Source organism: Diplotaxodon limnothrissa, linkage group LG18 (genome assembly GCF_057381915.1).
Source record: "Diplotaxodon limnothrissa isolate DT_005_m linkage group LG18, D_limnothrissa_male_GT1.1, whole genome shotgun sequence".
Taxonomy (NCBI): Eukaryota; Metazoa; Chordata; class Actinopteri; order Cichliformes; family Cichlidae; genus Diplotaxodon; species Diplotaxodon limnothrissa.
Genome location: NC_140613.1, coordinates 19,376,288 through 19,387,467, shown reverse-complemented (window position 1 = coordinate 19,387,467; position 11,180 = coordinate 19,376,288). Strand labels below are relative to the sequence as shown.

The 11,180-nt window shown below is 40.5% G+C and overlaps 1 protein-coding gene across 2 annotated transcripts in view; it reads right to left on the bottom strand.

Annotated features, from left to right (window-relative positions):
* Window positions 1–2,193: 2,193 nt before the first annotated feature.
* tnr (tenascin R (restrictin, janusin)) overlaps window positions 2,194–11,180 on the bottom strand; it is a 73,378-nt gene continuing 64,391 nt past the window's right edge. For both annotated transcript variants that reach the window (XM_085377761.1, XM_085377762.1), the window contains exons 24-28: window positions 9,886–10,037; window positions 9,593–9,689; window positions 5,305–5,466; window positions 4,697–4,860; window positions 2,194–2,313 (exon numbers count right to left, since the gene is read on the bottom strand). In XM_085377761.1, coding sequence (XP_085233887.1) covers window positions 2,194–2,313; window positions 4,697–4,860; window positions 5,305–5,466; window positions 9,593–9,689; window positions 9,886–10,037 — 695 coding nt within the window. The remainder of the gene's footprint in view (window positions 2,314–4,696; window positions 4,861–5,304; window positions 5,467–9,592; window positions 9,690–9,885; window positions 10,038–11,180) is intronic.

The following is an 11,180-nucleotide window of genomic DNA, read 5'->3' as shown; positions in this document are numbered from 1 at the left end:
TGACTTGGAGGCTGATAATCAAAGTGATCTATATCTTCTACCTAACAAACTTCAGGAGCACCTTTTACCCAGATCAACAAAGAAACGTGACTACAAATCAGATTGCAACGCATCCTCAGGACATATGGTTTTTACTGTCAGGCTCTTGATTGCATTTTAGTCCACATGCACAAGTCTCCCTCCAGCCTTCACCACAACACTGGTTAAAAATACAGCACTTAAAATAGAGATGTTCAAAAGGGCTTGTTGAATTAGTTTGCATCTTAAGGGGGAACACATCAAAAGCTGTTTTCAGCTCTATATCTACATGAGTATATTGTTAGTAGTTCATAGAGGGGAGAGTTACTAATATTTTAAAGTCTAAATGGGGAAGAAATAAAGACAAATATACAAAGTCGCAATAGGAGCCAAAGTCGCTTGCTCACTCCTGTGAGAAAAGTGAAGAAATAAAGAAAAGTTCACTTTCCAGCTGATCAAAAATTGAAAAAAAAACAGAATCAGATTATCAATCGTGAGACCAAATGTCGCTTGCAGTGATGGTGACATCGATTTCCGTCGACTGCTGTGTGGTTCATCTTCCGACTCCGCAGAGGGCATTTCCCCCCCCCCGAAAAGGGGCCAGCAAAACTCCAAGAAAACAACTTCAAGAAAACCAACTGGCTCCCAACACTTTGTGCGACTCTGTGAGCGGTGAATTAAAGCAAAATGTTTGGTGGGCACGCTGCAGATTACACCCGCCCAGCTAAAAAGGAATACAGGCTCAGCCGTGTTTGCTGATTTTGTTGTTTCACCAGGGAGCTTAAATTGTGAAGCGAGTAAAAGAAGAGCACAGAAGAAAGACTTGGCTCCTCTCCACCTACTGTTCTGCTTTCTTTGTTAGGTTCATTTTCAGCCAGCAGTGGGAGAGAGGTGGGCCAAAACATGCGCTGTACCCCTGACTTTCCCCTGCATAGAATTTAGCGATCATAATGCATAAAATTACGCCTGGGGACACAGTTACCATAAAAAGTCCCTGAAAAAGTGGGACTCTTATTAACACAGGGTGGAAAAAGCTGCTTCAGTGACTTTGGTGACTGGCATCTTTCCAAACAGCAGGCCGGGCCGTTATTATGCAGATCTTTGGTTAAATGTTGCATCTATCAGCGCCATCTCTGCAAGCAATCAGAGCATCTATAGCAGGGGTCAAAAAGCAATTAAGAGATTGTTATTTTTGGCCAAGAAGACGAGCTCGAAAAATCTAATGCCCATTAGCAACCGAAGAAATGAAGTGAATGACCAACAATAGCTTTGCTGTGTTCCCACTCACAGTGCAAATACTGTCTCAGCGTGGCCACCAGTAGTAGTAATAATAATAATAATAACAACGATAATAATGATAATAATAAGAGAATCGTTTTATTCTGCTTTAAAATCCATAATCCATAAGATAATGAAAAAAATAAAGTAGATGGTTATGAAGCTGCTGCTGGTGCACTGCTTTGTGAATGTTTTGTTTTTTAATGCTAATTATCCAGAAAATTAATATTAATTTTAATATAGGGTCAAAAACCAAGGCATCAAATAAATGGACTTTGTCACAATATCAGGTATAAAAATAGATATATATTTTACAGAGGGTTTTAAGGGCATATACAGGTTTTTTTTGTTTTTTCTTTTAGTTAAAAGTGTTATTTTGTAACGGTTAAAATAATGCTAGCTCTCACTCCTGAGGGCGCTTCTGAGCACATCGTAGGGAAAGACAAATCACGGATTAAAAGAAAAAAAAAACAAAGCTTCCTGGTTTGCCTTTCCTCTTGTTTTGTCTTTTTGTTTGTTTTATACAGCAAACAGAACCATTTTCATTCATAGTATTTAATAAATTACATACAGTGTCTTCTAACTTCTGGGCAGAAGTACAGCAGGGTAAGACAGCTAAAGCTGGGCAGGTGGAGAGATCAACAGAGTTCGGACATTGCTCGAGCCTCGCTGCTATTTTATGATTACATCCGTGGTTATAACATCTTCTTGTTAATGTTTTAATAAAATATTAGTAGATTTTTGTCATATTCTGCTTCTTCTTTGAGCCTCACTAACGTTGCCCTGCCGCGGTCACATCCCAGCCTGCTGCTCCTGTCAGTGAGGCACGCGAATAGCAAAAACTCAATATCCGAACTCCATTTATCCATGACTCTGGGCTGGATCGTGGCGATTCATCTATACAGGGGCAGACCGCCTCCTCTTGCTGCTGATGCTGCGGAAATTGAACGGCCTCATTTTCATCTCCACAAAGGGAATGGAGAACTCGTGGCCTTTCCAGTGGTACCAGTTGATACCCTGTAAAAAAAGCGAGAAGTACAATTTGGGAAGCAGCTCGGATCAACAGGATTTTTTTCTTCTTCTTCTTTTATTTTTTTTTTGAGCACATGAGATATGAGATATTTCTGAAGATGGAAAAGTTATGCTTCTATTTAAGTGTAGTTTTCATTTAAATGAAGCATTCAATCCAGGATGATAGGAATCCTGACTTAATAGCTAGCAAAAATACGACCCTGGTGTAATTACAGCCTGAGTCTAGCCTTTCTAATCCCCATCACCACCAACATTTCTTTCGCCGCGTGTCTTTATGGCCGAACATCTCTGCTGCCACCTGTTCCCGTTTCATGTCATTAACAGATGAAGAGGAAGGCACGGGAGCAGAGTGGGAGAAGCGGCGATGCTCAAAAATCCTAATCACGGCTTCACACAACACATTGAGCCATTTCACTATGAAGCAAGCAAAACGAGGAATACCACACACCAGTCAGAAGGGACACGAAAAGCCCTCAATTATCCCACATCACATGTACAAAACACAAAAAAGTGTCCATTTTCGTGTTTGGCTGGGGTGCCAGTGCTTTTTTATTTTTAATCTCACATTTAACAATTTGTTCCGTTCCTTAAAGGAACTTGAAATGCTTGAATTGTTTGAACTTACTGGGAAATGAAAGCGTATCTCTTGACAAATTAGTCTCAAGCGCCATCCTCTTTCATTAAAATCAGACGAGTAGTGTAGCAGATTTGGTCCTTCAAATTTTGACCTTTCATTAAAAAACTCCTTCATCAAGATGGATGCTGGTAGCAAGTTCCATGTGATTTCATTTGCTAATTATTACCCTTTCATAATGACAAGTTTTAGCCTTTAATCACTGTTCTGTATTGGATCCCATTAAAGTGAGACTTGTAAATGCCAAGATACACTTTCAAAACGCAACCTTTTTCAAAAGATGGCACTTACTTTAAGGCTTGATTCATTCAAATAGCCAAAAAAAAAACCACATTTTTAAAAACTTTCCCACTTAGAACTGGCACGTTCATGCAATAAGGTTGAATGAAGTTTTCAAAGGATTCCTATTCTTGTGAACGTGGTATCCATTGCACACCTCGTGGGAGCTAATTTGGCACAAAGTTGATGTGGATTCAAGAATGAAGTCATTCAATTTTGGTCATGAAAGATCAAGGTTAGCGTGGTCTCGCAGAACACATTATGAAAAGATTTTAAAAAAAATATCTAAGAGGACAAAACTGTAACGTTTAAAAGATCAAAATTTAGCTGCAACATCAAAAATATTCGGCACAAACATTTGTTGGCCGATAATCTGAACAGAGGTATTTCACAACGACTGCAAAGCTCTTTTACTATTTGTGTGAAGATGTGGGCGAAGAACATCTACATGCACTATATGTCTAACTTCATGGCTTCAGTTTTAATCCCATAGCATCAGCTGGTGTTGACATTTCAAAAGTTTTCACCACGTATATAAAATAAGTTGGACATGGAAGCACACTTCAACTGACTCGCTGGCCAAAATACTCAATAACCCACAAAACGGCTATCAACAACTTTCCCTTCAACTACTTCTCATCTGTTATTTCTAATGGAAACACTTAAACTGTGCTGAATTTCATTCCCATTGCAATGAGCTGACAGTTAAATTTTCACGCTACAGTCATGAAAAGGAAAGCAGTGATTAGAGACCGCAAACAAATTATCGCATGTGTGTTGAATTTGCGATCGTGCTGCCTCTGAAACAGTTGCTTCCAGGACATCGTTCAGGTTTGTGACCACTTGCAGTCATCTGCATCTACCTTGACTTTGTTGCATCAAGGTGACAATAAAACGGCAATCAATTTGCAACCGAATGGGGTCAAGTTGCAATTTCAAGCAGTCTTGTGATAATGTGGAAATTGTCTGAGAGTGATTGGAGTCAGATTGTGGCTGTTTGGAGACAGGTTGCCTTCTTCCAGGCATTGCAAACTTTGCTGTAACAACTCACCTGATGCAAAACCCCCCCACAATTTTTCCTAATTGCAAGGAGGATGCCACCCTATTTTTACTGTAGTGTGACTCAGCCAGGTGATCCCAGAAGGAAAAATAGAGTGGTTTACATCATATTTTCTAACATAAACACAAATGAAATCAGGAAGCACAAAAAACAAAATAACTATCTCCGGTCGCACCGACTGAAGTTGTGTCCTGAACATACTGTCAAACTAGCATAAACCTCTCGGAGCTCAGGTTGCTCTAAGAGACTTCGTCATGTTTTAAATAACAAACACAATAGTTTTGCCCTCTTTTTAAAAAAAAAAAAAACTTGCACCACAAAATTGTCAAAATTATATATCATTCATTCAGGATCATTTCTTTTTCATCACTTAATATGTATATATGAGCACTGACCTGACTGTGCCTGGACTCGCCGTATTTGCCATTGAGGTTAGCCCGGTGGCAGTTCTTGTACCACCAGGCTCCTTTGTATGACAACGCACAGTTAGTGACAGCGATGTCATTGTCTCTGTCTTTTGTCGAGAAGGGCCGACCCTGGTGGTAGCTCAAAGAGTCACCTGGGATCACAACAGAGAGAGAGAGGTAGAGAGCTTTTAATATTAGTACTGCTTCCTAAGAAACACTGAACTTCTGTGAATAACAGCGGGACATAAATGAGCCAATAAAAGCAGGAGGGTGACAGGAAGATGTAAGAGGAAAAATGTCCCAACTTCAGGCTCTTTGAGTTTATCATGAGAGAGAGAGAATTACGATCATAAACATAAGGGCATCATGGGTAATTGTGGTATATTGTCACACTAACAGACTGAGTGGACAGGAATGGAAATGTGGAGGAGTGCTGAGGCAGGTTTACAACGACAAAAAAATGGCAGAGGCATAGGGACAATTCTGACATAAAATGAGGGTCATATAGCAAAAACTGACAGCGCTGAATGTCACCACTGGCTATTTTGGGGTATATATATATAAATATATATATATATATAATACATATAAATTACCAGCTGTGCCATTGTATTCTCCTATCCTGAGCTTGTAGAGATTTCTTGCATCTCCAATGGAGAACTTGTCATAATTAGCGTAGACTGACTCCTGTCCGTCCCTCATGTCAATCCTCAGCTCATAACGTCCCTGAGCGGCAATCTTCTGGATGTTGTCTAGACCTGCAGAGAAATGTGCAATTTTAGATTCAAACTGAGTTATATTTCCCGTCTGAATTACCCCAACATTCGATCACCAAAAAAAAAAAAAAAAAGATTTCAGGTTTAGTCAGACTTTCCTGTAACAGAAACATCACCAAGATGTGCAAGCATAGGCAATAATGAGCAGTAGCAGATTTAAATGAAGACTGTGCTGCCGAGATAAGGCAAAGCCCTTAAAAGAATTCACAGAACAATTTACAATTTGTTGTTTGCAAACGCCTAATCGCCCCGAGATGTTCTCATGTGACTGCTTTAACCACCTGTTACAATCTTCACAGGCCCGATGTCAAGCGTCTTCATCAGCTGGCCTTGTGGCTCTACTGGATATGATTGGCACCACCACCAGCCCTCCGGCAAATGCCAAGTTTGCGAGATATGCAGCTTTGCTCTCTATCTTAAAGGTAGCAGATACGGGGGGCTCGTTTGAGCCCCGACAGCCGATAAGGCCCCGCACTATCCTGAGCGATTGGAACTGCCTTCGCTATCAGATTACAACAAGCACCCATTTGGAAAAAGAGCCTCCTTCCCTGCTTAACCTCCGACAGAAACACACATGCACTTTTTCTGAACCCTTGGAACATTTTGAGCAGCAAATAAATAAAATAAAATCCCCAAGCCTTCGCTGATAAGAAGTAGGAAGTCAAAATCGGGGGAGAGCAGGGAAACTAAATCTGCTGTAATATGTCAATGGAAAGTAGATAAAATCTATGTTACAACCCAAAGGCACTTAGGGTGACAGGGGAAAAGCTATTGTTATAATAAAACTGTGTTTAACACTCAGTCATCTCTAATATCCATAGCATATCACCGCATTATCAGCAATTAATCTGTCGCACATCGTTTTTCTTTTTTCTTCTTCCAACACTTTTATGGGATCAGACTGCTCTATTCCAAACTGAGGCAATTAAAAATGCATTGTGAAACACTATTGCGCTCTTCTCCTATTATACTACCAATATTACCATCTCATCAAATTTTATTACCACTACATTTCTCTCACAATGAAGTAGAAACAAGGAATAGGGGGATTAAAGAAAAATCGAGAGCAGGGGATAATGATCGCAAATCGCACACAGTCGCTGTGCGTTTCTCTCCATTATGACATCATCAAACTGGCATTGGATTCGGGATAAACCGGTTAAGGTCAGCGGGGGTGGGGGAGAATAGATTGGCCTAGAGCTGCAATAAAAATGGCTGTTCTCAAGCTGTAACGGATAATAATGAAAGTTCAATTTCCATATTCTTTACTGCTGGCCCGTTAAGTGCTCCTTCTTTTCAGTTTGAGTGGATTTAGTATCAATGTTTATGGTTGGTATATTGCTATTCTGTGTGCAGAGGCAGTGATTAGCTAAATGTTCCCTGCAATGGCTCTCCAGGGCTAAGACGGTGGCCTAATCTCTTGAAAGAGGAGTGAAGGTCACCTACTCTGGAACTGCAGTGACCATCTGTAGGACGATAACCTTCACGTTTTTATGAGGATAGACTTCTTTACACAGTGAAAAGTGAAATGAGAGCGACTACAGCGCCAGAATGAGACGCAACAGAAACATAGCAATTAGCTTACCGTAATTGATATGAACACAGCTCCCTGTAACATTTAGGAGTGCAGGGATATTCCGATCAGTGATTTGGGACGAAGTAATGTCCATTTCTACTTGTTTATTTTGGCTAGCAACAGATGTCTATGTATAACACATAATATACTCCAAAAAATGCAACATTCGCTGTGTTGGGGCTTGATGAGGGCAGCGATTAAAACCAGCATTTCATTTCACAATCAGCTTTGCGAAGCAGTGTAATTCCTGTCATCAGAGACTTTGCTCGTTCAGGAGAAACAAGTTGACACTGGGCCTTATGTAGAGTTTGATTGATTTTTACATGCATTTTAGGCAGTAAAGACATTAAAAGACAATTAGTGTTATTGACCAGGGGGGCAACACTGCATATTGCAAGGAAACCCTGAGGATTAGTGTTCTGGTCTCAACATTTTGTGTTAAGACCTGTAAAGCTGAGGCTTCTGTGTGCTGTGCTGTCAGCATATCTGTCTTGCTTTATGGGGCCGCTCTTGACGCTCCACACCCTGAGGTTACATTAAGCTCCTTTTGTGCACCGAGGACAAAGTTACAGCGCAGCCAGAAGAAATAGGATGGAATGGGGGAAAGTGTATCCTGGGAGGCACCTAGAAAGTAAAGGAAGACCCTGGAGATGAAGGTACCGTTCTACGGGGCCTGCTCAGAATCGGCGAGAGGGCAAATTATAGCTGATTCAGCTGTAGTGGAAACAGGTCAGATGAAATGTAGTCACTGAGCCAGATACGCTCAGGCATCTTTAGACTGTATTGTACTGACATAGCCATTAAAAACAATCTTTCAGATCTGTGCCAGGAAGCTTTTATGCGATGCCTTCAGGTGCCTCCATCAGAAAGAGAAAAAACATTCCTGTCACTTTATAGTTCACTATCCACACTCAATACTTAACAGTGTGCAAAGGGGAGGGATTTCTCTCTTTATTCTATGTGTGTGTGTGTGTGTGTGTGTGTGTGTGTGTGTGTGTGTGTGTGTGTGTGTGTGTGTGTGTGTGTGTGTGCAGTATCATCCTACAAAAATATTTAATATTTTTATCAAAAGCTCTTTGCTTCCGGGAGTAATTTCCTCTCTTCTTTGTTGAAATACAAAAACAGATAAATTATTAATTCATACCAGCAGACAGCAATCCAACTTTTCCTGTTGAGATAAAGAGCTACCTTTGAACGCGCTCTCTTGTGTGCATAACAGTAACAGGAACAGCTGACAATATTATTTAATTCGGCTCAACAACAACTCAAAATAAATCTTTAAAAATAGCCAGCGTGAAACCCCCACCCCAAACAAATCTGATATGCTCAACAAGAACTGTACACTCTTTTACTGGATTATATTATATTGTCAGCTCATGATGGGTTAGATTTAAAAAAAAAAAAAAATCCCTTTATGCTTTTACCTATTACAGCGTGCTTAGTCACAAATGGATGCCGCAGCTATCTTGCATTATTATCCAAAATGTGTCATCAAAGTAGCAGGCTTCCTTCTGGCGATAATGCAATGCCGTAAAATTTCCCCGCCGTGTTATTTCTTTCTTTAATCAAAAAGTTCAAAAAAGCATTCCACTCAAGGTCCTGATTCACTTGATGAAATATTCATGTAATATTTTTCCTTTAATCATCTGCACCAAAACAATAACACAAAAACTGGCCCATGAAGAAACATGAGTCATTTGCACATTTTTTAATGAATATAATTATTGTTTCATAATGAGATTTGGAGGGGGTGGGCTGGGTGAAAAGTATTCAGCCGTCCATCAAAGCAGTGAGGACGTTCTGTTGTTTTTGTCTTTGGATCAGAGTGACGCTAAAAAAACAATTACCAAGTCATTTCGGAGAGAAATTAGCTTTCAGAGATTCCAGTAATGAATCGGATAGACTTTGTGAAGTCAAGTGCTAAAAGACGAGATGAGCGGCGTGACTCTCTGTCTTTGCACAACGTGAAAAATCTGACGAGAAGGGCTTTACAGCCTGCACAAAATATTGAAGACATCTTTCCTCTCCATAAAACAGATATATCAATTGAAACCAAGTGAAAGCTATGAACCTCTATTGATTGTACCTATTAAATCCACCTCAGTCATGGGGGACAGGGTGTAGACAGAGAGAGTGTTACAGCCTTCAGAAAACTGCAGCAGAAATTGAACAAAATGGGTGGCAGCTTGCAGCTCAATATTGCCCATAAAATGCAGCTGAAATATATTGGGCAGGGTGACAGGCTGAAATACGACGGTGGCAGACCTGACCTTACCTGTGAAATGTGCGATTCACCTACAAGTCAATCAGTGTCAGTTTTTTTTCCAAGAAAAACAAATAAATGCAGATAATCTCACCCCTGCCACCTTAACCTCACCGAGTGATGCAACATATGTTTCTAGCCAAGCCCGCAGACTTTCAGAAACTCAATATGTTTTTTTTCTCTGTCTTGCATTTGACAACTAAACATAATGAGTGAACCTTTGCTTTGGAACCACAGTTTATATAATCGTTATCTAGTGGGAGATTTACCAAGCCAGAACTCATCCTCCAGGTTTCCAAAGCCGACACGATAATCACTCCACTTCCTGGAAAAGTCCGTCAGGCCGTTCTGACGACGCTGGAATACCTGCAGAACAATAAGGTTTATTGAAACCGTTTGAACCACACGGCTCATAGGAATTTGTCTTGGCGTGTTCACATATAACAACACAAGACGCATCTAACAAAACTCTATGGAGGTTATAGATCAACCAATCAAAGTAGTACATCCTATACTCAGATTGGTACATAATTATACACTAGCTGTCTTTACACCCACTTACAATCCAGCCTCCTTCATCCGTGGTCATGTCACAGTACACCTGCACCCCCTGGCTGGGGTCTCTGTTGATGTAAATGGTGTAGATGCCGCTCAGAGTCTCTCCATTTAGCAGGTGTTGGGCGCAGTTCTGAGGTGTCGCAAATAGGCGACTCCCTGGAAAAAAAGGCGGAGGACCAGTGATGAGAAGTTAAAATTTGCTTGCTGTTCCCCATTTTGACTTAAAAATATTCAGCTTGTCAAAATGTTGCTCTATTACAGTATTTAGAAGCTTGTTACTTTAGATATTATATCAAAGGCATGCTTTTAAACATCATTTATTAAGTATTTTTTGCCTTAAGAAAATGAGCTCTCCCCTGACTCTAACTTCCTCTAACAACTTGTGGCCATCATTTGGTTGAATTTGTTGAAAAATTGCAAAGGATGTGTCATGCAATGTAATTTGCTCTGCAGGTCAACAGTCGTTCTCAGGACTTTGGAGGCAACACAGAGAATAACCAGAAACAATTGTTAGGCATTGAAGTAAAATCAGAATTTGTCACTTTTACAAGCCTGGCAGTTTGTGCCAATGCTGGAGTCATCTGTGTAGGTTTACAGTTATCCGGTTAAAGGTAGTCTTGAGAGTTTGAAAAGAAGCCAACAGGACTCCAGTTAGAGTCATTCACACCTAGCTCCTATGCTGGGTAGTTAACAATTTGCTGTGTGAGCATGGTACGTTCCATCTGAAGAACACTGACCAGGCCCGCTCTATGAACGTGCTATAGCTTGTTTTTAAGTGCAAAAAACCAACCAATGGCTGTATTGCTGTAATGCTGGCTCTACCTTACTGAGGAGCAAAACGTTCCTGTTTTTCTTTACTTTTTCAACTTTACTGTTGGAATGCTCTCAGGTTAGGAGTGACGTCACTCCCAGCTCTGGCATCTGACTTCAGAGGCAAACAGGAGACAGGATTAACATCATCTACAAAAGAATCCAGTCTTTCTAGTAAAGTGCTTCTGGTCAAAAGGGAATATGACCAAAGTCTAGGGAAATCTAGGGCATGATTATCAGGGCATTAAGTTCACTTACAAAGTATTTCTGTGTCTTATATTTTGAGGCCAGTAAATTTGCTGTCAGTTTCAATCTATTCAGAAACTGCTGATGCAGCAGGTTGCAACAACATGAACTTGGTGTTTTGAAATTGGATGTGACAAGAGAGCGGCTGGGTCTGACTGTGAGAGCACACACTCATTGGCTAACAACCTAGCATAGGCCTCAATTTTTTATTCAGTACAACCCAAAATGAGTACAACTTACTCA